The 24,394-nt window shown below is 51.0% G+C and overlaps 3 protein-coding genes across 5 annotated transcripts in view; 1 reads left to right on the top strand and 2 right to left on the bottom strand.

The window, feature by feature from the left end:
- Nucleotides 1–5,784, bottom strand: part of zgc:101765 (uncharacterized protein LOC450036 homolog) — a 17,730-nt gene extending 11,946 nt beyond the window's left edge. Inside the window, exon 1 of one of the 3 annotated variants that reach the window (XM_048619671.1) lies at nt 5,679–5,784. The gene's annotated coding sequence lies outside the window, so the exon portion shown is untranslated. Of the gene's footprint in view, nt 1–43; nt 127–771; nt 878–5,678 lie in introns of those variants that run through there. The other 2 variants (XM_048619672.1, XM_020524837.2) reach the window with 2 other exon arrangements.
- gpha2 (glycoprotein hormone subunit alpha 2) overlaps nt 1–24,394 on the bottom strand; it is an 83,696-nt gene that overhangs the window by 30,824 nt on the left and 28,478 nt on the right. The window lies entirely within an intron of this gene.
- Nucleotides 5,857–24,394, top strand: part of LOC109938427 (serine/threonine-protein phosphatase 2A 56 kDa regulatory subunit beta isoform-like) — a 43,228-nt gene continuing 24,690 nt past the window's right edge. Inside the window, exons 1-5 of the mRNA XM_048619784.1 lie at nt 5,857–8,084; nt 17,062–17,258; nt 20,350–20,451; nt 21,303–21,395; nt 21,627–21,757. Coding sequence (XP_048475741.1) covers nt 7,925–8,084; nt 17,062–17,258; nt 20,350–20,451; nt 21,303–21,395; nt 21,627–21,757 — 683 coding nt within the window. The 5' untranslated portion in view covers nt 5,857–7,924. The remainder of the gene's footprint in view (nt 8,085–17,061; nt 17,259–20,349; nt 20,452–21,302; nt 21,396–21,626; nt 21,758–24,394) is intronic.

Here is a 24,394-nt window from a genome sequence, read left to right on the forward strand (position 1 = left end):
CTGTACCACCGCGTGACTACAGTATTTGCAGTTGCTGGGTTACCTGTCTAGGGCTTGGTGCTGCTCATCTGTCCCCTCTCACATATCCTCCATGTCACTCCCCAGCTCCTCCTCCCCCAACCGTCCCGGGTGATTGACAGCAGCATGCGCCAATCGGCCTCTACCCCCCGGCCACGCAGGCCAATCGGTTTGCGGCCGGGGCGGACCACTGCGCGTGCGCCCCGCCCCGGGCGCCGATGGGAGTTGTAGTCCTTTCGCCCTCGATTCCTCCACCGAGGCCTAATCGGTGCGCTCGAGCCTGAACGGAAATATCACGGCAACAGGAATTTCTCCGCCTCCGCAACCTACTTCCTTCCTTTAAAAACATTCGAGACAATAAGAAATAGTTGCACGAGTAGGCCGTTCAGCCCCATTCAATAAGATAATGGCTGGTCCAGACCTAATATATCCTTGGGAGGGGAAAGGGCCCAAGCCTTTGGCAATGCTCCTGTGAATTAAATTAAAAGGTGCCTAATAAATACAAATATGTTGCTGCAGCTCCTGCTGAAACGTGGGCAAAGCATCAGCACAGACAGATCCCAAGAGCTGAAAGTAGTGATTCTCAGCTTTCTGTGAGGACCATCGAGGGATAAATATTGACCAGAAATATTGATAAATATTGATCAGAACACCAGGTCTCTCTATGCAGCTTATTCTGGACAATGCACAGATGCATCCAGTCAGTTACAGGAGTGTCTCTTGGACGCATTGTAAAAGTGTAAATTGGCTTACCCAATGATGAGCAGTTTGGCAGAGTTCATGAAGAAAGTTCCCGACCTGAAACGTCAACTTTCCTACTTTTCTGATGCTGCCTGGCCTGCTGTGTTCCTCCAGCTCCACACTGTGTTACCTCCAGCATCGGCAGATCTTACTACCTCTTCATGAAGGAGAAGCTGTTTCCCCTGCAAGGAGGGTCAGTGACTTACAGGGACACAGAATCAACAAAAGAACCAGTGGGGGAGATGAGAATTTTTTTTTGAAAAGGTTAGTTGTGGTGATCAGAAACACTGTCTGAAAGGATGTTGGAAGCAGGTCAGAGGCTGGGAATCTTGCCAGTAATTCACCTCCTGACTTCCCAAAGCCTGTCCACTATCTACAAGGCACTAGTCAGGAGTGTGGTGGGATACTCCCCTCTTGCCCTGGATGGGTGCAGCTATAACAACACTCGAGAGGCTTGACACAAACCAGGACAAAGCAGCTGATCAATTGACACCACATCCACAAACATTCACTTCTCTTCACCACCAACGCTCAGTAGCAGCAGTGTGTATCATCTAAAAGATGCATTGCAGCAGCTCACCAAAGATCCTGAGACAGCACCTTCCAAACACTGATCCTCCCCAATTATAAGGACAAGGGCAGCATATAAAGGGGAACACCATACCCTGCAAGTTCCCCTCCGAGCCACACACCATCCTGACTTGGAAATATATTGCTGTTCCTTCAGCCTGACTTGGGTCAAAATTCTGGAACTCGCTCCTTCACGGCAATGTCAGAGATTATCATCTTGCACTCATCAGGACAAATGCAAAGATGCCAAATTTCCAACTTTCACAACAGTTTATTCTACAAGAGGAAAAGATGTTGGAGTTGATTCTGATTGGCCGAGGTGTTACTACAGAGAAAGAAATTGGAAGGAGATTCTCCCCAAGCTCCCAGATCTCTGGATTAATAGTCTGGTGATAATAATATGACAGGGTGTTGCCGCCCCTTGTGTTTGACTCTTAACCTCCCTCTGGGCAATTAGGGATGGACAATAGAAGGATGGTATGGTGGCTCATTGGTTAGTGCTGCTGCCTCACAGCACAAGGGACCTGGGTTTGATTCTAGCCTCGGGTGACTGTGGAGTTTGCACATTCTCCCCGTATCTATGTGGGTTTCCTCTGGGTGCTCCAGTTTCCTCTCTTAGTCCAAAGATGTGCAGGTTAGGTGGATTGGCAATGATAAGTTGCCCGTAGTGTCCAGGGGATGTGTAGGCTAGGTGGATTAGTCATCGGAAATGCAATGTTACAGGGATTGGGTAGAAGGTTAGATCTGGGTGGGATCCTGTTTGGAGGGTAGGTGTGGATTCGATGGGCCGAATGGCCTTCTGTAGGGATTCTATGAATAAATGCTGGGCCAGCCAGCGATGCCCACATTCCGTGAATGAATAACAAACACCTTAACATTGGGGGATAGGAGGATGCATAGAGACTGGGCAGAGGGGTTCAGCCTGGCAAGGGGATGGGTGTAGAGTGAGGGGCTATGGAGGAGTGTATGGGGTGCATTGTGTGCACCGAGGAGGTGGGTAGAGAGGCACACCGTGACATGGGGCACGTGGTTGCATGTACTGACTGCGTTCACAATACCTCTGAGGGGCCAGGGATCACCAAACACCCTTTGAGAAGCTGGCCTGACTCATTCTGTAGGCCCTACCAATCTCCATAGTGGAACCAGCTGTGGGTGTGTGTGACCCGAACCAGCCCATATCCTTTAAAAAGACAGCTCCCAGAAATCGGAAAGGGAGTGAGAAATCCAGGACATCAGCAGCCCTTTCCTCCCTACCCACATCCACTCAGCCATGACTCCAATCATCCCAACTTAGCAAAAATCCAGGCCCAATCATCTCCCATTTGGAACGGAGACAAGGAGCAATTTCTTTTCTCACAGGGTGGGTGATCAAGTCCTGGAGAGTTTTTATAAGCACAGAATGAGGCCCTTCACCCATCGTGCCTGCATCAGTCACCAGCACTTGGCCCCTAGCCTTGTACGCTCTGACACTTGAAGTTTTCATTTAAATACTTATAGAGTCACAGAGGGATACAGCATGGAAGCAGGCCCTTCGTGCTGACCAGGTTCCCTAAACTGAACTAGTCACATTTACCTGCATTTGGCCCATATCCGTCTAAACATTTCCCATCCATGCACCCAACTAAATGTCCTTTAAATGTATTTGCAACCACCTCTATCACTTCCTGTGGCAGCTCATTCCATACACCCGACACCCTCTTGTGTGAAAAAGTTGCTCTCTTGGGTCCGTTCTATATCGTTACTTTCTCACCTTAAACCTGTGCCCTCTAATTTTGGACTCCCCTACCCTGGGAATAAGATATTGGCTATTTGCCTTATCTTTGCCCCTCATGACTCTACAGACCTCTACAAGGTCACCCCCTCATCCTCCTATGCTCCAGGGAATGAAGGTCCCAGCCTATCCAGTCACTCCTTAGAACTCAAACCTTCCGGTCTCAGTGACATCCTTGTAAATCTGTTTTAGCACCTCTTCCCAGTTTAACAACATCCTTCATATAGCAGGAGGTTAAATTCTTAAATGTCTTGAGGTTTCCCGCCCCCTACCCCTTTTAAGTGGGTGAGTTCCAGATACCCACTACCATCTGAGTGAAAATAATCCTCAGACCTCCTCTTAATATCCTGCCCCTTACCTTAAAACTGTCCCCAGTATTGACCCCTGACTAAGGGCAATTCTAAGCCCCTTACAATCTTGTACACCTCAATCAGATCCCCTACCTCCAGCCTTTTGTGCTCTAACGAAAACAATCCCAGCTTAACCAGTCTTTCCCGGTCGCTGAATTGCCCCAGGCCAGGCAACATCCTGGTGGTTACCATTGACCAGAAACGGAACTGGACTCGCCATTTCGACACAGTGGCTAAAGAGCAGGTCAGAGGCTGGGAATACCGCCTCTCCTGACTCTCCCCAAAGCCTGCCTAACATCTACTAGATACAGGTCAGGATTGTGAGGGAATACTCCCCACTTGCCCCTGGATGGGTGCAGCCCCAACAATATTCAAGAAGCTTGATACCATCAGGACAAAGCAGCCTCATCCACCAACATCCACTCCCTCTGCCACTGACACTCAGGAGCAGCAGTGTGTACCATCTACAAGATGCACGGCAGAGAATCGACCTGCTCAGTGCATGGAGAAGCCACAGCAGAGACACATCTCCAAGGGCAGGACGGCTGATGCCTGCCAATTAAAAAAAAGAAAACAGCTGAGAGGCGTCCTGTGGTGGGAGGATCAGTACCACAGAAATTCCATCTCGTTCACACAGTACAAAATAAGCCTCGGTAATGAGTTGGAAATCAACATACCTGTCATACCAGAGCCTGTACAGAATTGCTGTGGCATAGAATGAGGCCACTCGGCCCATTGTGCCTACACCAGTTCCATAACCTTGTGCCAATCTCCTGCCACAGAGTCATAAAGGTATACAGCGTGGAAACAGACCCTTCGGTCAAACTCGTCCATGCCGACCAGATATTCTAAATTAATCCAGTCCCATTTGCCAGCATTTGGCCCATATCCCTCTAAACCTATTCATATACCCAGAGATAACACAGTGTGGAGCTGGATGAACACAGCAGGCCAGGCAGCATCAGAGGAGCAGGAAAACTGATGTTTCGGATCGGGACCCTTCTTCAGAAATAGGGAAGGGATAGGGGGCTCAAATAAATAGAGAGAGGTGGGGTGGGGCTGGGGAAGGTAGGTGGGGTGGTGATAGTGAGTGCAGGTAGGCAATGGTGGGAGCATCCATTTCCTGTTCCTCTGATGCTGCCTGGCCTGCTGTGTTCCTTCAGCTCCACACTGTGTTATCTCTGACTCCAGCATTGGCAGTTCTTACTATCTCTATTCATATACCCATCCAGGTGCCTTTTAAGTGTTGTAATTGTACCCTACATCCAGTGAGTTCCAGATTCCCACCACCCTCCAGGTGAAAAAGTTTGTCCTCACATCCCTTCTAAATTCTGGTCCCATCTTAAATTTCTATCCCCTGATCATTGATCCTTCAAGTTTCTTCCTGTCTATGCTCTTCATAATTTTATACATCTCAAACACACACACACACTTTCCCAGTTCCCCAGTTCTAACTGCTTCAGACCTGGAGTGGGAAGCATCGAAGGACAACTACACCTAATGGCCATCATGAATAACAGAAACCCCATCAGAAGGTAAAAGCAATCAAAATTTATGAAGTTTGGGCTCACTGCTCCTCTTCATCTGGTTTTTATCTGCTGGAGGTTTTGAACATTTGGGGAACTGAGAAAGTATGTGTGTGTTTTAACATATTTGCGACATATAAAATTATGAAGAGCGTAGACAGGAAGAAACTTTTTCCCCTTGTTGGAAGGATCAATGACCAGGGGACAAAGATTTAAGATGGGACCAGAATTTAGAGGGGATGTGAGGACAAAAGTTTTCACCTGGAGGGTGGTGGGAATCTGGAGCTCACTGCATGTAGGGGAAGGAGAGACACAAACCCTTATCACATTGAATGAAGTATTTAGATGTGTAATTGCACTGCCAAGGTATAGAAGGCTATGGGCCAAGTGCTGAAAAATGGGATTAGGTGGTCGTTTGTGACTAGCGCAGATCCAATGGGCTGAAGGACAATTTTCAGTGCAGTAGACATCTATAAGTCTGATGTGTGTGTTTCAAGGTGTACATGTTTTAATATGTGTGTATCTGTTTTAATGCTTTGTTGGTTTTAGGGTATATAGATTTTAATGTGTCTGTTAAGGTGTATATGTTTTCATGTGTGTGTGTTTTGACGGTATATGTTTTAAAATGTTTCTGCTTTAATATATGTGTGTTTTAAGGTGTGTGTAGACAAATAGAGGCCCCTTAACTCCTTCCCTCCTTACCTTGAAATTCCCAATGCGAGCTAGGGGAGATAAGAACTACATCTCCCAGCAGGTATAGCAGCGCACCACCACCCCTCTGCGCCTGTGCACTGGCTGCCGATGAGGTCATTCGGATGCAGTGACGCAGGAGCCGGATATAGCGGGCCAATGGGAGGGCGGGGAAGTGTATCATGTGGTGTGGGCGGGGGAGAGGTTACATTGTGTCAGCGCGCGGCTGCAGTGCTACATTGTATCGAGGAGGGAAAGAGTGAGTGAGGCAGGGGCCTGGATCGATTCCTCATCCCTGTCCGGGGGAATAGATACAGTGAGGGTAACAGTGTGTTACATTGTATCTAGCAGGGAGATAGACAGGGGCCTGGATAGATTCCCCTTCCCTGTCCCCGGGTGCAGATATACCGGGGGCACACTGGGCTGCATTGTATTGAGGAGAGACCAGAGAAAGACAGGGGCCTGGATACATCACACCGCCCACCGACCCCCCTCCCCAAACTTCCCTGTCCCTTTGGAACACAGGCACCAAACCGGGAATGTCGCCTGCAACCTGGGAGTACTGAGCCTGGCTGGAGGAGGAGGACTGGGAATACCGAGACCTGTACCCCTAGAGGCCTGGGAATACCGAGCCTGGCTGGAGGAGGACTGGGAATACCAAGACCTGTAATCCAAGAGGTCTGGGAGTACTGAACCCAGCTGCTGCTGGAGGACTGGGAATACTGAGCCTGGCTGGAGGACCGGGAATACCGAGCCTGGCTGCTGGAGGAGGACTGGGAATACTGCGCCCAGCTGCTGAAGAAGCTCTAGGAATACTGAACCCAGACCCCAGGAGGACTAGGAGTACTGAGCCGGGCTGAAGGACTGGGCCCCACATCCCAGAACTGGCAATACTGAACCCAGCTGCCGGAGGAGGGCGGGGAATGCTCAGCCTGGTTGCTAGAAGACTGGGAATACTGAGCCTGACTGCTGCAGGAATATTGGGAATACTGAACTCCATATCCCCCAAGAGAACAAGGAATACTGAGACTGGCTGGACTGGGAATACCAAACTCTGTTTTCCCCATTGATCCAGGACTGGGAATACTGTGCCCGTTTCCCACCTTTCCCTTCCCCAGGCTGCAGGACTGGGCTACCAAGCCCCGTTCCTACTATTAGCTACTGACAGCTGGAAGACTGAGAATATTGAACTAATATAGGGGAGATTTACTTAATCCCAGACTACAGAAGTGAGAAGTTTGTTACTGTCAACAATAGGACTGGGAATACCACACTAATCCTAACTACCAGACTGGGAATACCTGAGCGAATTGCAGCTGCGGGAGTGGGACTGTTGTGCTAATCTTGGCTATGGGTCTGAGGATCTTGAGCTAGTCCCAAGTGTAAGGACTGGGAATACTGATCCAGTATACTTTCAAGATCTGTGGAAGGATCGACACTGGGAGAGTTATCCCAACTCCCGGAACAAGTGCTACTGGACAGCATCGGGGAATCGTGAAGACTGGGACCCCTCTTGGTCACTGGAAAGTGGGAATTGCAGGAGGACGCAGTGTCTGCAGTTGTGGAACAGGCTGAGAGCGAGGAAGCAGGGAATTGTCTGAAAAAGGGGACTAAGTAAACGTGCAATCAGGAAGAACCTCTGGCTGCATTCTTTTCAAAATCATTCCCAAGCTGGCAATAAATCCCAGTGTGGAAAGAGAAAAAGCAGACGAGGGAGATTGCGGGATGAGAATTGAACTTTAGAAACCTTTTGTGGAATCTCAGATCACCAGGAAATTGGGAGGGCTGAAACCTTTTGGAATTTCGAATCGCCCAGAAGTTGGGAAAGCTGAAACCTCAATTTGGCATCTCGAGCCGCCAGGAAATTGGGAGCGCCAGAATCTTTCGGTGTGGAGCTTGGAATTGCCGGGAAGTTCGGAACGCCGGAGAGGACGGGTGGTCACTGCTGATTCGCCGCGGGAGAGGCTGGTGCTCTGGAATTTCATCCCTTCCTAGTCGTTTGGGATACTTCGCTCGTTTTCGCACCTTCCCACCTCCCCTACCACCCCGGAAGCTGGGAATGGGATCGGTCGGGGAGTGAACGGCGAGCTGCTGAGACTGTCTCTTCCCGGTCGGTGAGGGTGGGGGGGGAGGGAAGGCGGCCGTGGTGTGCGAGACTCCGCTGTGGTTACTCCTGTAGGACTTCACCACCACCACCACCACCCCCACCCCCCCCCCCTCCACTTCCTCTTTTTTTTTTCTTTCCCTGGACCTTTCCGATGGAGCCCAAGGTGACGTCGCCGGTGACGGCGGCGGAAAAGGTGGACGGTTTCAGCCGGAAATCCGTGCGCCGGGCCCGGCAGCGCCGGTCTCACGGTTCATCCCAGTTCCGGTACCAGAGCAGCCAGGTGGAGCTGACCCCGCTGCCCCTCCTGAAAGGTGAGTGCCTCGTCCTCCAATTATTGTTTCCAACTCATCCCCACACCCCCCACACACATGCCGGGAGAAAGGCCACCCCCCCCCCCTCCCCGAGCTCCGGGATCGTTCGGAGAGGGGAGGCAGGAGAGGTTACAGAAGGAGAATTCCGGAGGCAGGGTGGTAGGTCACGGGCACAAACGTGTTTTTTTTTCTTTTAATGGGGTAGCAGGCTCAAGCGGCCGAATGGTCTCCTCCTGCCTCCATCTTCTGTGCTTCCTACGGCAGGAGGGGGCCACTCGACCGCATGAGCCTGCTACCCCATTAAAAACACGCTTGTGCCCGTGACCTACCACCCTGCCTCTGGAATTGCCCCTCTGTAACCTCTCCTGCCTTCCAGGGTTTGTAAAATTAGAGGGGTGAGGGTCGGGCAAGAGCTCCCTGTGGTTTGGGGGGGCTGGGGATCTGCGCTGGAAGAGGCTGCGGAGCTGGGGAGTATGGGCAGAGCATTACTGTCATGGTAGTTCCATTGGTGGCATGCCAAGAGGCAAGTATGGGATTGGTCACTCAGCGGTTGGGGCTGGTGATGGTGAATGTGAATTTACCCATTTGTCCCCCATTCCCAACCCTTTTGGATGGCTGTGAATTCGAGAGCGATGTTACCCAGTGGAGTCCTTCCATCACACTCGCTCACTGATGGGAGTCTGCCCCAGGGCCCCACCTTCGCCCCGTAGCCTTCGGTCTGGGTGGGTTTAGATCCCCCCACCCCACACTGGATATGGGAAAAGATGATCCCGCATCTTGTGGGCAAGGGTAGGGGGTGTCCCAACTTGGGCGTCGAGATGTAGGTTCAACTCGAGAGACGGAGACTCTAGTACCTCCCCATCACTTTGAGTGGTCAGGAGTCACTCATGCTCTGGGGGCTGTGTTGGGAGATCAGCTATTCAACCTGTTTGGCAGCACCGAGCAGGGTAGCAGTGGGGGAGGGTTGAGGTTAAGTGCTGCAGTGGGACTTGAGCCCGGTGCTCCTAGCTCAGAGGCACGGGATGCAGAGTGCCTGTGCCTCAGGTTGGATGTGTCAACAGCCTATTCCCTGCCTGAGGTTCCGGCCGAAGAGAGGAATGTGTTAATCGGGGAGTGAAGGCAGTAACAGCGCTTCCTATTTGGATGGACATGCTGTTTGGTATGGAGCCCGGGCCTGGGGTGTGTCTGTACCTATCTGTCTTCTACCCATTAACCACGGCTATCGCTCAGCCATTGCGTGGGAAAGATTCCGATTTACTTTCACTAAATTCCCTCTTTATCCTTCAGTGTAAACTCCAGCAGGGCGCACCCCCCTCCCCCCCGCCTGGCCCTCCCTCTCGCGCCCTCCTGCCCCTCCCTCTCCCTCCGTCTGTCTGTCTGTCTGTCCGTCCCTCCCTCCATCTCTGCCCCTCTGCACGCCCCCCCGTCCTCCCTCGCCGCCCCCTCCCTCCAACCACCCCCCCCATTCGAGCAGGCCATTCGACCCATTAGGTCCACAACAACCCTCTGAAGAGCATCCCAGCCTGACCCACGCTCCTACCATAACCCTCTGCTTTCCACAGCTAATCCAGCCTAACCTGCACATCTTTGGACAGTGGGAGGAAACCCCACATAGACACGGGGTGGAGTGTGCAGACTCCACACAGACAGTCGCCCGAGACCGGAATCGAACCCGGGTCCCTGAGGCAGCAGTGCTAACCACTGAGCCGCCACGTTGTCCAATTCGGGCGACTATTCGGGGACCAGTCCCCACCCTCACCTCTAAACCAACTGTTCCTGGTCCCCCATGTCACTTTTGTAGACAGTGAACTGCTCATCTGACCAAAGCCTGTCACTGAATTGTAAAACCATCCTCCATAGATTCGGAAGTTTCTTCTCAGAGATGGACTAACCCCCAGAAGCCCTCATCACCTTGCAAGTGCAGTCCTCCTTCAATGCTGAGTGCTGGGAAATGGAATTGGAGCAGTTGCATGGTTCTTTTGAAACGGCACAGACTCAGTGGGCTGAAGGTCCTTTTCCTGCGCTAAAGACCTCTCTGACCCCTGCGTTATATCTCCTGACAATAATCCCTGTGTCAGCCCAATGGTTGCTGAAGCCTACATCCATGCTTTTGTAACGTCTAGTCTTGATTCTCATGGTGGGGGGTGTCTTCAGGCCAACGTGCTGTTTGTGCCTCACTCATTGACTTGAGTCCGACGACACTGCTGTGAGATTGAGATGGTTCATAACGTTCAACACACTATTAAAAGTCACGTTGCAGGCAACCCAGCTTGGATTGTTAACATTCTAGGAACAGTTTACAATGCCTTCTGTAAGGAAGAGCAATAAAGGTCTAAAAAGTGAGGGCGCAGCAGAGAATAGTATCAGGAGTAGAGGTGAAGTTTATAGTTTGAGGATTGATGCAGGGTTGTGAGGAGAGGAAGAGAGTCAGTGAAATAATTTGGGATTGATACAGGGCTATGGGGAGAATGCGGGGCAGTGGGATTAGTTTGGGGATTGATACAGGCACTAGTCTAGGGATACTTCGATTGTCAGGTGAAACAGACTGATTTTTGTCCTTCCCACTTCCTGTATTTGTTCAGTCAGCTGCTGTTTATGGGGAGCAGGTGACTGAACGTAGCTGACCTACATTTTGCTGATCATTTACTGAGTATTTGTTTTCGATGTCTTTAAGCAATCTGTTCAGAGACGTTACGCCACACCCGTGGAGCAGATGGGGCTTGAACCCAGGCCTCCAGGCACAGAGGATTAGGCACTACCGTTGCAGTATGAGTCTTTCATTCCAGTGCATCTGATGGTCTTTTCCAAATTCCAAGCTCTGTGTGTTCCTGGGGGTGGTCAGAGTGAAGGAAAGAATGAGACCTGACTGCAGTGAACCAATGTTACTTTTCACTGTCCCCCATCAAACACTCCCCAGGACAGGGACAGCACAGGGTTAGATACAGAGTAAAGTTCCCTCTACATTGTCCCCCCCCCCCCCCCCATCAATCACTCCCAGGTTGGGGACTATATGAGGTTATGTATAGAATAAAGCTGCCTGTGCACTGTTCCCATCAAACACTCCCAGGACACTGATAGAATGGGGTTAGGTACAGAGTAAAGCTACCTCGACTCTTTTCATATGTTCACATGCAACAAGATCTGGACAATATCCAGGCTTGGGCTGACAAGAGGCAAGTGACATTTGCGCCACACAAATGCCAGGCTATGACCATCACCAATGAGACAATCTAACCACTGCCCCTTGACATTCAATGGTGTTACCATCACTGAATCCCCCACTATCAAGATTCTGGGGTTACCATTGACCAGAAACTCAACTGGATACACCACATTAACAGAGTGGCTGCAAGAGCAGGCCAGAAGCTGGGAATACCGTGGCAAGTAACTCACTTCCTGACTCCTTAAAGCCTGTCCACCATCTACAAGGCACAAGTCAGGAGTGAGATGGAATACTCCCCACTTGCCTGGATGAGTGCAGTCCCAACAACACTCAAGAAGCTCGATACCATCCAGGACAAAGCAGCCCCCGCTTGATTGGCGCCACATCTACAAGCACCCACTTCCTCCACCATCGACGCTCAGTAGCAGCAGTGTGTACTATCTACAAGACGCACTGTAGAAATTCACCAAAGATCCTCAGACAGCACCTTTCAAACCCACGACCACTTCCATCTAGAAGGACAAGGGCAGCAGATAGATGGGAACGCCACCACCTTCAAGTTCCCCTCCAAGTCACTCACCATCCTGACTTAGAAATATATTGCTGTTCCTTCACTGTTGCTGGGTCAAAATCCTGGAATTCCCTCCCTAATAGCATTGTGGGTCAACCCACAGCAGGAGGACTGCAGCGGTTCAAAAAGGCAGCTCACCACCACCTTCTCAAGGGCAACTAAGGATGGGCAAGAAATGCTGGCCAGCCAGCAATGCCCACATCCCACGAAATGAATAGGAAAAAAAAGTAAATTTCCCCTGACCCTGTTCCCATCAAACACACCTCAGGCTGGGGCAGAGGCCCGCTCCCCAATCTGCCTGGGTGTCAGTGTGAGGTCTGATTTTGCACGGGCCAGCGGAAGTTTCCTGTCTCGCTCACAGGGCGATTTTTATTTTCGGAAGCTGCAGACGAGGCTCCATCTGTCAGTTGTCAGATTGCGGTTTGGTGTTCTCAAAGAACTGTACGGCACGGTACAGGCCCTTCGACCCACGATGTTGGAATCTTGCTTCCCGTGGGAAGCCTCTCCTGTCTTTGTGGCCCACAGTCCTGGTGAGATCCCCTCCTGTAGGAGGGCATCCTTGAACGACCAATTCTGGTACGCCCCGCAGTCTCTGAACTCTGAACCCCACGGAGTAGCAGTGGACCCCAGAACCGGGGTGGGGGGGGAGGGCCACAGCCTAAGGATTACGGGGTAGAACATTTAGGACTGAGATGGGGAGAAATGTCTTCACCCAGAGAGTGGGGAGCCTGTGGGATTCTCTGCCACAGAAAGCGGTTGAGGCTAAAAACATGGAATGTTTTTGAGAAGGACTGGGGCTAAAGGAGATTGGAGGGTATGGGGGGAGGGGGGGAAACCAGGAACAGGGGGACTGAATTGGACAATCAGCCATGGTCATATTGAACGGTGAAACAGATTTGAAGGGCCAAGTGGCCTGCTCCTATGTTTCTGCAATAGCACTGCGAGGTATGGGTCACACGTTGGTGTGAGAAAGCTGGAAAAGGACTGGTTTGTGGTTTGAAAATGAGACGGACGGTACTTTGAAGCCCATCTCCTTCACTTCTAGGGTGTTGTAAACTGCTGCGGTTTGAGATGGTGCAGAAAGAGGCCACTTTGTGGTTGTGCTGACACCTCTGATGTTCACCTAGTGCCACCTTCCGCTGGAGCCCTGCATGTCCTTACTCTTCAGATAATGACCCAATCGTCTCCTGAACGTCTCGATTTGAACCTGCACGCACACGCCCACCCGCCCGCGCGCGTGTGTGTGCACACACCCCCACAATGGCCTCCCACATGCTCACAGCCCATTCCAGGTCCCAACCCCTGGCCACTTGAAAAAGTTCCTCCCCGTCTCATTGCTGCTCTTGGCCGTCACCTTCAATCTAATTCTCTCCTCTTTGATCCTTTCACAAACGGGAACAATTTCCCCACTATTCCTGGATCCTGGAATCTGCAGCTCTGATGGCTGTGTCCTGCTCAAAACTGAGTTCTGACAAAGAGTCCCGGGGCTTGAGACGTTGACACTCTCTGCGGACGTTGCCAGACCCTGCTCAGCGTCTCCAGCACTTTGTTTTGGACTTGACCAGAGATCAATTCCGGGCGTGGGGGGGTGCCTTCTCCTCGAAGGTAAAAGAGAGAGGGGCAAGATAGGAGGCAATTAGGGAGGAAAATCCAGATCTGTGGGACCATCTTGCTTGAAGGCTCAATCACCTGACGGGAGTGATTTTTTTAAAAAAAAAAAAAAAAAATTGAGGAATACTGGAGGCTGGAATGAGGCGAGTGCAAATATCATTTGGGGGCGGGGGGTCTTGTATTCAGTCAGGACGTGCATGGGCCCGTGTTTACCACACATCCTGAATTGCCCCCTTGAGAAGGTGGTGGGTGAGCTGCCATCTTGAACCACTGTAGTCCATGTGCTGTGGGTTCACCCACAATGCCCTGAGGGAGGGAATTCCAGGGTTTTGGATGTAGAATGTTTCAAAGTCAGGATTTTGGACCGGTGACATAATTCCAAGTGAGTGGTGCGGAGGGGAGCTCGCAGGGGAGGGAAGAGATGGGAGTGGTTGCTGTTCCCATGTACCTGCTGCCCTTGACCTTCTAGATGGAAGTGGTCGTGGGTGTGGAATGTTCTGTCTGAGGAGCCTCCCAGTGTTTCTACAGTGTAGATGCTACACACTGCTGCGACTGAGTGTCAGTGGTCGGGGGGGGGGATAGTATTGAAACGGATGAACATTGATTGAGTTGAAAATAAGGAGGAGAAAATCAAAACTGAGCCATTGTGTCAGCAGGTGCTGGTGTTGGTCAGTGAGTGATGGGCAGATGGGATTGTGTGTTTTGGGAGGAGGGTTAAGTTTAAATGTCACACTGGAGCAAGGGGCATGGGAATTGGCCAGACTGAATTCAATCTTAGCTCCTGGAGAAACGAGAGAGAGAAAGAGGAACCGGAAGGTTGAAAATCCAATTCAGGCAGAACTCCACGGGGAATTGTGACTTAAAATAGTATCAGAGTGTGTTCCTCCTGCAGTGTAATCTCTGTTTAAACAATTTATTAGTGCGTGTCAACTTCAGGGAACCCAGGACTAAATCCAAGGGCTGTTTCCTATCTGGATTCCAGCTGCTCACTGGAGCCCAAACTGGTTTATTCTGTAGGGATCTGCAATTGCTCACGGTGAGCACACACTTTCTTTCATCTCACCCAGAAATACTGCAACAAACCAATCACCAGAGACTTGATAATCTCAAAAAATTCATAGAATCAATACAGCGGGCACGCTGTGCTGCGCTGTCTGAGGGTCAGTGCCGAGGGCGTGCTGCGCTGTTGGAGGGTCGTTGCTGAGGGTGCGCCACATTGTCATCAGTGGTATCTTTCAGATGAGATAAGTTGTCACCTAACCTTTTAGTTGAAGGTACTGGAAGAGGAACAGGAGCAAATTTTTCCTGGATTCCTAGGACCCTATTTATCCTGAAATGACAGTGCAAGGAATCATTGGGTCATTATCACTTTGGGGTTTTGGTGTGTGTGTCTGTCTGTGTCTCTGTGTTTGTGTGTCTGTGTACATTTCCTACTTTACAACAGCAACAAGATTTCAAAAAGCTGTTGCGATGTGCTGAACTGGTAAAAGTTGAGACAATTGCAAGTTCATCCTTCATTTCAGTAAAACACCCAACCACTTGTGAAACACAAAAGTTAACTGATGACCTTTTAGTAAAGCCACTCCTAGGCAGCAGTGATCGTAATATGGAAGTTCACATTGAGTTTGAGGGAGAGAAGAGTGGGTCCAAGACTTGTGGTGTAAACTTAAAGGCAATTATGAGGGCAAGAAAGCAGAGCTCGCTAAAGTGGGAGCAAATTAGGTGGAGAGGTGGGTTTAGAGAGATGCAGTGTCTGACCTTCAAGGGGATATTTTGGAATATTTTCAGTACAGATACATCCCAACAAGAAAGGAGAATTCCAGGAGGCAAAAAAGTTGAAGATAGCATCGATCTTAAGGAAAAAGCACCTGCAGATATTTAGAAACAAGGCTTGGCAGGGTGTTAGTCTCGAAGGCGAGTGTGGTGAAGTTATAATGGAGCGTTAAGAGACAGCAGATAATTGAACAGGCATCTCTCACCGCCTTGCTATAGTAGGGATAAATAGCATCCCAGAAATAGATCAAAGTCAGGAAACAGGAGGGAGGAGCTCACGAGGGAAGTGAAGCTGAGCAAGTGTCAGAGCTTCAGACAGAGAATTCCCTGGATTCTGAAGGACTTCATCTTGGGGTTCTAAAATAAGTGGCTAGTGAGATCATTTACGCGTCAGTTTTAACTTTTTTTTACAGGGACTTTAGATTGGAAGGTTGCAAATCCAGCTGCTTAATTCAAAAGCCAACAGAGACAGCAGAAAAATACAGGACTGCACCCCCAGTACTGACCCCTGGGCGGGTCACTCCGTACTGCTGGCTGTTCATGGTGCAGTCAGTGAGGAGAGTGAGAGGGTCTGTTTGGTTCAGTATCTGAGGCCAAAGTCTTTGGGTCTGTGATGGACACCCCCTCTTCCCCCCTCTCCACCCCTCGCGCACCTCAGTGTGAGCCCTAGGGTCTGAATTGTGACCTCACAGAAGCTGGGAGTGGGCCCTGTCACAGCGAGTCGCAGGGGGGTGGGGGTGAAGAGAGGGTAAGTGTGGAAGTGGGGGGTGGGGGCGGGAAGGGGGGGTTCAGGGCGGGGCTGGGGTGTTGGGATGCGGGGGGGGGGGGGGGTTTGTTGGCGGTTGAGGGGAGGGAGGGGGGGTGGTTAGATTTGGGAGACAGGAGTGGGTGTGGGTGTGGGCGGGAGAGGGGGAAATGTGGAAGAGGCCGGTGGGGAGGGAGTGAGGGATTAAGCAGCTCTCTTTCCTCTGAGTTGACGTCCAGCCTACACTCCCCTCCCCCCAATGAGGAAAGACCCCTCTCCATGATGGAATCCAAAGTGACCACCACCCACCGTCACATTAAAGAACGTGAGTTTCATCCTTGTGGATTGTACAGACCAGTTCCCCCCCCACTCCCCAAGAGCTCCTGTGGGTGGCATTGCCCGTACCTCTGAGTCAGGCGGCCTAGGAGTTCAAGTACCACTCTGCCCCTGGAGGCCGTGACCTGACATGTCAACTTGACCTCCCGCCCAAAGCATTGTGGGCTGTCCCTGTCCTCCCACCTCTCCCCCCGCCCCCGGCATCTGGACTGGATTGTTCTGTTCCGAAGGAGATTCCCAGAATAGGGAGGTCCATTGGGATTCTCCGCCTTTGGGAATTTCAGATGTGGATCTGTTCCCTCACTTGGAGGGTGCTGAGTCTCTGGTAATCCCTACCCACAGGGAGAGATGTGGCTCTGACCCCCCACCACATACAGCGGAGGGAGAGACGGGTCTTTCTGGAGTCCCAGAGGATTGAGGGAATGGGCAGGGAGGGGGGATTGAAGGCAAGGCCGGCCTATTGAATGTTACAGCAGACTCGAGGGACTGAATGGCCACTGTTTAATCGCATTTGCTGATGTTGTAGCATAGCAGTCTGATCCCTCACCCACTCTCACCTCTTATCTTTCTCTCTCTGACTCTGTCTCTGTCTGTCTGTCTATCTTATCTCTTTTTATGTCTGTTCATCTCTCTCTGAATTTCTGTCTTGCTCTGTGACTCTCTTTCTCTGTCCCCCCACCCCCCAACCAATCTCTTCCACCTCTCTCACTATCTCTCTTTCTCTTTTCTCTCTACCCATCTCTCTCTCTCTTTCTCTCCCCGGCCTTTCTCTCTCCAGATGCCGCAGTGTCGGATTTACACGACCTGTTCTGTAAGAAGCTGCAGCAATGTTGTATTGTCTTTGACTTCATGGACTGTGTTGCTGACCTGAAGGGGAAGGAGATCAAGCGAGCGGCCCTCAATGAGCTGGTGGAGAGTATCGCGACAGGTCGGGGCCTCCTCATTGAGCCCATCTACCCTGAGGTCATGAAGATGGTGAGTGTGCGGAGGCCTGCTCCAGGCCGGTGACCCCCGAAAACCGCCCCCTCTGCCCCCATCCCCAGAAAACCGCCCCCATCCCCAAAACCCACCCCCTCAACCCTACCTCCACAACCCTACCTCCACATCCCTCACCTCTGCCCACACCAACCACCCCAACCCCACAAAGTAAACCTTCCAAACCACCCCCCTTGCCAGGTCCCCACTGTCCCGCAGCCCCCCACTCCTCCCCCTCCCACGTTGGGGCAGAGAGGGGGTGGGTAGGTGATGAATAGGAGAGAGTGTAATGAGGGAACCTTCCCCCGAGACTATGGGCGCAGTGACCCGAGGTGCTCAGCGTGGGGGGGCGGGGTGGGTCAGTGAGGGTGAACTGCACAGGGAGCAACAATCTACCACAACAGCGTGGGGCTCGTGGGCAGGGCTCAGAAGGATTTGACAAGAACCGTCCCAGGAGTGCGGAGGTTTTTGATCAGCCGGGGAATTGCAGATTATGGGGGAAAAGGGCAGGATGTGTAGAATGTCAGCTGGGCCATGATCCTGTTGAATGAAGGAGCAGGCTTGGGGCCTACTCCTGTTCCTATTTCTGATGGGCTTGTGTCGGCGACACGGATGGATCGGAGAAGTTGGGACCATTCTCTTGGAAGGAGGGAGATTTGATCAAAATTACTGGGTGAGGGGGTGCCTCTAGGCGGATGGGCTCAGTCTGGGGGAGCACAAGGGGCACAGGGTTAAGGCGATTGGCAAAGGCAACGAGGGGCGAGAGAGACACTGACTGTGCGGGGAGCATGGCCAGGGATTGGGGACTCCAGTGAGACCCCCTGGAGAAGGAGTTGGATTGTCATCCAAACATGATGAGTGGGCAGGGAGAGAAGGTAATGTTAGTTGAAAGGGGGGTGCCCTCCCTTTGGAGAGGTGGCAGGCACACTTGGATAGGCCGAGTGGCCTCATGCTGCCCTGTTGGTGAACGGGCCACTTGGCTACGTACGTCTCCCCATTCCGCTCCCAGAGCCCTGCTTCAGGCCTTCGCTCTACCCCAGGAGGGAAGGTAGGGGCCATGAGGGGATGGGTAGCAGATAACAACCCCTTGCCCCCAAAAGGGGTGAGTGAACTGGACAGGGGCTTTTTCTCTTCTGTTGTCGTAGTTGCCACAGCCTGGACCCGCTTCCACCGTTTTACACGCGTGACCCAGATTTCCGTACGGGCCCTGGTGGGACTTGAACCCACGGCCTCTAGATTATTGAGTGGGCTGCCATCCGCCTTGAATCTGACCCCTCACTCCGCTCCCTTCCCCTCCCTACCCCTCAGCCTTGGTAGGCTCCACACCAGGCCTAAAACTTCCTTTAAAACTCTCCCCAAATTCTGTCTCCTCTTGGGTCCAGTTTGAGGACACTCCACCTGGCCTGTCCTGTGACTGGGATGGGTTGGGAGCGTTTACTGTGTTTTGATGTAATATTCCAATTATCGTAGTGAGGTTAGGCCCTTGAGCCAAACAGCCGCTTTCACAAGGGTTAGTCAGGATTCATCTCCAACCCTCTCCCTGTCAGAGAGTCACCTTTTTAAAATTATTAATGAGACCGGCAAATACGTAGTTTCACAGTGGTTTTTTGCTTTTCAAATTTCGCGCTTGATTCTTTTTTGAGGTTATAAATCAAAATTGAGTCAGTCTTCGTGCAACTAATGCGTAAAGTGGTTGGAGAACAGCACTGAGGGACCATGGCAGTGATAGAAATAATCCATATTTAACACACATATACGTGCACACGCATACACATAACGCGCATGCGCGCACGCATGCACACACACACGCGTGCGCACACAAGCACACTCTTACAATCTCCCACAAAGCAGCAATGAGACAGTGACCGAAACATCTGGTTTATTGTTCAAGGCATCGGTTGAGGAATAGATATTTTTATTTGTTTTTGAGATTGCCAGCTGGGCCTAGCATTTATTGCCCATTCCCTAATTGCCGCCTGAGAAGGTGGTGTAGAGCCCCTGTGTTGAGCTGCTGCGGGGGTTGGGGGCCGGGGAGGTGGGATGCAGCGGGGGTATGGATGAAGTGAGTGAGTTGGTTAAAACCTTGGCAGATGTTGTATAATGGGGGGGGGGGGGTGGGAAATGTGAGGTGCCCACTTTGTCAGTACAAATGGACTTAAAGCAGAATCTTATGTAGGTGGAGGGTGTGTGCAGAGGGATCTGGGTGACCTGGTGTCTGAATCCTAGCAACATTGATGCAGGTACAGCAAATAATTAGGAAGGCAGATGGAACCTGGGGGTGAACTCTCAAGACAGGGAAGCCTCTCTACAACTGTACAGGGCTTCAGGGAGACTGCCCCTCCAACACTGCTATGGTCTCCATACAAGGGAGGGCACGCTTGCGTCAGAAGGTTCTGCTTAAGGAGGGTTCACTCGGCTGGTTCCTGGGATATATGGGGGCATTTGCCCTACGAGTAGGTTGTGTTTTTTGGTGAGAATGAGGGTTTGATCTTTACTGAAACATTGATCTTTATCACAGTGGGAACTTGTTTGTTGAACCTCTGGGACTATGGTGACTTTAGTCGAGGCTGGGGGGGTAAGGGTTGGCTCAGTTTGCGATGCAGAGTGACGCTAACGGCATGGGTTCAATTCCCGGCTGGGCTGAGGTCACTGTGAGGGACTGTCCTTCTCAATCTCAACCCCTCGTCTGAGCTGAGTAGGACACGAGGCAGGAGAGTTTGAATGGAGACTGATGTTGGTGTTGGATGAGAGCCCCTCAGGTTCTGAAAGGAACGTTGCAAACTGTGGTGTTTCAAAACAAGATATCGTTGCTCAGTGCAGTCTTTGTGATGTCTGAGGGTGCTCCAATCTCTCGAGGTGTACTCCCTGCCATCCCAAGTGTCTGAGGGAACTCTCTGGTATTTGTGTGTTTTCCCCATCTATGTCTCTGTGTGTAAATTGTGTCTGTGTGTCTCCCTCCTTCTGCGAGTCTGAGTACCTGTCTGCCTATTGCTGTCTCTTTTCCACTCTTTCTGTAGCCCGTTCCCAACCCCTCTTCCTTCCTGTTCCCTCTCACTTCATAAATAACGCTCTCCGCTTTTTTGTTTGGAAGATCTCTGCCAATATATTCCGGACACTCCCTCCGAGTGATAATCCAGAGTTTGATCCAGAAGAGGATGAGCCAAATCTCGAGGCATCCTGGCCCCATTTACAGGTGGGTGGTTTGTGTGGTGGACCAGTGCTGGACAGTGGGAGCAGTCTTAGCTTGGGATTTATTGCTGGATGTGACCTCCCTGCGTCTCCAGCACAGAGCACAGCCTCCCAGAGAATGCATTTCTCAAAAAGCTGTCAGTCTCACTCTGTTAGTAATGTCAGTCTGCACCCGCCCTCAACAGGAGCGAATATACCCAGGCAGTAGTTTCAGAAAGCTGTGCCCCCCACCCTCCCTGCCCCCAGGGTGAGATCGCACTGAGTGGATGGTTGAATGAGTAGCAGCTCAGATTTGCCGAAGGCCTGGGCACAATGGAGAGGCAACAGCCTAGTGGTATTATTGCTGGATTGTTAATCCAGAGACCCAGATAATGTCCTGGGGACCTGGGTTCGAATCCCGCCATGGCAGGTGGTGGAATTTGAATTCAATTTTTAAAAAATCTGGAATTAAGAATTGAATGATGACCATGAATCCATTGTCAATTGTTGGGGAAAACTATCTGGTTCACTAATGTCCTTTAGGGAAGGAAACTGCCATCCTTACCTGGTCTGACCTGCATGTGACTCCAGACCCACAGCAATGTGGTTGACTCTTAACTGCCCTCTAGGCACTTAGGGATGGGCAATAAATGCTGCCTGGCCAGCAACGCCCTTATCCTGTGAATGAATAAAGGAAAAAAACTGAGGATTGGTGTCTCCCTAGGGTGTGGGGGTGTACAGTCAGTGGGACTAAGTGGGCGGAGGGGGGGAATACAGTGAGAGTGCGGCAGAGGGTGTGTGTGTGTGATGGTGGGGGTGGTGTACAATGTGGGTGTCTCTCTAACTGTCTTTACCCCTTTACCCCCACCCCCACAGCTGGTTTATGAATTTTTCCTTCGGTTCCTCGAGAGCCCGGATTTCCAACCAGCCATCGCCAAGCGCTACATCGACCAGAGATTTGTGCTTCAGGTGAGATCACATCCCCCTGCCTTCCATCGGCCCCCCGACCCTGGCTTTCCTTCCAATCCTCCCTCCCTCCACCTCCTCGCCTTCCTTCCCTCCCCGCCTCTTCCTTCCAACCCCTTCCCCCTCACTTCCACACCTGAATTTTCTTCACTTCTAGAATGCCTCCCTGACTGTGAATGGTATGGGATGTACCTGGCTGTATATAAACATACCTTTTTCTTGGGAATGTTCCAGCTGTTGGAGCTGTTCGACAGTGAGGATCCTCGTGAACGGGATTTCCTGAAGACGGTTCTCCACCGGGTCTACGGCAAGTTCCTGGGATTGCGAGCATTCATCCGCAAACAGATCACAAATATATTTTTATGGTAAGGGTGAATACACAGTGCCAGCTTCACCAACTCCTCCTGACCGCACGCACACTGCATCACCAGCTGTTACAGCCAGCTCAGGCTCAACCACAAATAAGGATGAGGCGCCCTCTCTCTCTCTCTCTCTCTCTCTCATGCGCTTTCTCGCGTGCTTGCTCTCTCGCACTCTCACTATTCCCGCATGCTTGCTCGCTTGCGCGCTGTCTCTCACGCTCGCTGTCTCGTGCGCTCTCGCACACTCACTATTCTCGCCCTCGCCCCCGCCCTCCCACTCCCATTCTGTGCTATAACCAGAGCCATTTGTTGTACCTTTTTGCTCCTTGATTCTGCTGCCTGCTCTGCCATTCAGTCAGATTGCAGGTGATCTGATTTTTGACCTCGACTCTACGTTCCTGCATATCCACCCCCGATCATCTTTGTTCACTTCGGTAATCAAGAACCTATCCGCGTCTGCCTCATGAGGAAGGGAACTGCAAAGACAATCAACTCTTAAACATTTCCTCATCCCTGTTTTAAATGGGTGACATTTAATTTTTAAACAGTGACCGTACTTGTAGGGGTCCCCTAGATCTTCCACCTCACCTCTTTCCCCTCCCCCCACGGCATCTCCCCACTGGTACTTGATATCCTCCGTCTCCTGCCCCCCTTAATATCCCCACCCCCTCCATCTCCTTCTCTCCCCCCTCCTTCCCCCCCCCCCCCACCCCACCCACCCCCTCCAGTACCCTGTGTCCTGTCAGTGAGGAGGGGGTAGGAAGTGAAGGAGAGAACAGCTGTTGCCGTGCTGTCTGAGATGCTCAGCTATTTTTAAAGCCATTTTTCACTGTGACAGTTCAGGCCTGCGGCCTATTGTCGATCATTATTAATGACGGAGGGGACTGCTCACAGGCAGTGGCAGTAGCACTCTCCGCCACTGCATCTTTTTACATGGCGTTGATCTTTCTAGAAGGTATCACTGCAGGCCGTTACTCAGTTATTTCCCTCTGTTACACTCCTGGTTGTCCCAGCCCAATGGAGCCTCATCCTGTTCCAAGGCCAAATGGATCTTTGAAACGGAATACCAAGTGAGCAGGCCAACGTCTCCCCTACTGCCGCCCGCACCGCCCAGGCTTCCTGCACCCCCGCCAAGTGCGGCCTACACGCCCAGGCTTTCTGCTTGGAAGGGGAGGCTGAACCCCTCTGATAATTAAAATCGAAACAGATTGAAGGTTTGTGTTAACGGCGGGAGTGGAGGTTCCCCTACTAATAATTAAACCCAAAACACCCAGAGAAGCTCATTTCACCTCACCTAATCTGTTATACTGTTACAGAGAAGGAGAGGTTAAATGAAAGAAAATCCCTGATTTTCACTTCACAAGTAACAGGTAACTATTTATTTAACCCTAACAGTGAACAAATTAACAGAGTTACTAACAAACCAAACAATTCCCCCTTAACTACTGAAAGCTAGATGCTTATTTCTCAGATGGCAGTTTGCTCTCACCCTGATTTTCAAAAACCCTCTCCTTATGTACCTTGGATGACATATCAATTTCCTTACAATAGTATTGGTCTGAGGTTGTCAAAACCATTAGACTTAAATTGAATTCGCTTTCATTCGCTAACTGCTTGGTGTAAATTAATTGGCTGATTCCAGCTGGTTGCCAAAATATCAAAACAAGCCTAAGGTTTCCAATCACGCAGCCAATTGCATGTTTCCATTTCAGAACTGGCTGCACATCTTCAGCTGCTCAGAACATTTTCTGTATAAATCTCTTTAAGCTTAAAAAAGCACTTTGCCTCTTAGAGGAGCCATGCACACTTCTCCCTTATCATTTTTTTACAAACAAATTCTAGCTTCCTGCCTTCCATAGGACATAGAACAGTACAGCACAGTACAGGCCCTTCGGCCCACGATGTTGTGCCAAACTTTTACCCTAATCCTAAGGTCTATCTAACCTCCACCCCTACCTTATACTATCATCCATATGCCTATCTAATAGCCGCTTAAATGCCCCTAATGGGGCCATCTCCACTACCCTCTCCGGCAATGCATTCCACGCCCCTACCACTCTCTGAGTAAAGAACCTACCTCTGACGTCTCCCTTGTATCTACCTCCACTCACTTTAAAACTATGCCCCCTCGTAATAGCTACCTCCACCCTAGGAAAAAGTCTCTAGCTGTCTACTCTATCTATACCGCTGATCATTTTGTACACCTCCATCAAGTCACCTCTCATCCTTCGTTCTAAAGAGAAAAGCCCTAGCGCGCTCAACCTTTCTTCGTAAGACCTTCCCTCCGTTCCAGGCAACATCCTGGTAAATCTCCTCTGCACCTTTTCCAACGCCTCCACGTCTTTCCTGTAATGAAGCGACCAAAACTGGACACAATACTCCAGATGTGGCCGAACCAGGCTTTTGTACAGCTGGAGCATAACTTCACGACTCTTGAACTCAATCCCTCTATTAATGAAAGCTAACACACCACACGCCTTAACAACTCTATCCACTTGGGTGGCAGCTTTTGGGGAACTGTGAACGTGAACCCCAATATCCCTCTGCTCCTCCACACTGCCAAGAATCTTTCCGTTAACCCTGTATTCTGCTTTCAAGTTTGTCCTTCCAAAATGAATCACCTCACACTTTTCAGGGTTA

The sequence above is a fragment of the Rhincodon typus genome, chromosome 43 (genome assembly GCF_021869965.1).
Source record: "Rhincodon typus isolate 14 chromosome 43, sRhiTyp1.1, whole genome shotgun sequence".
Taxonomy (NCBI): Eukaryota; Metazoa; Chordata; class Chondrichthyes; order Orectolobiformes; family Rhincodontidae; genus Rhincodon; species Rhincodon typus.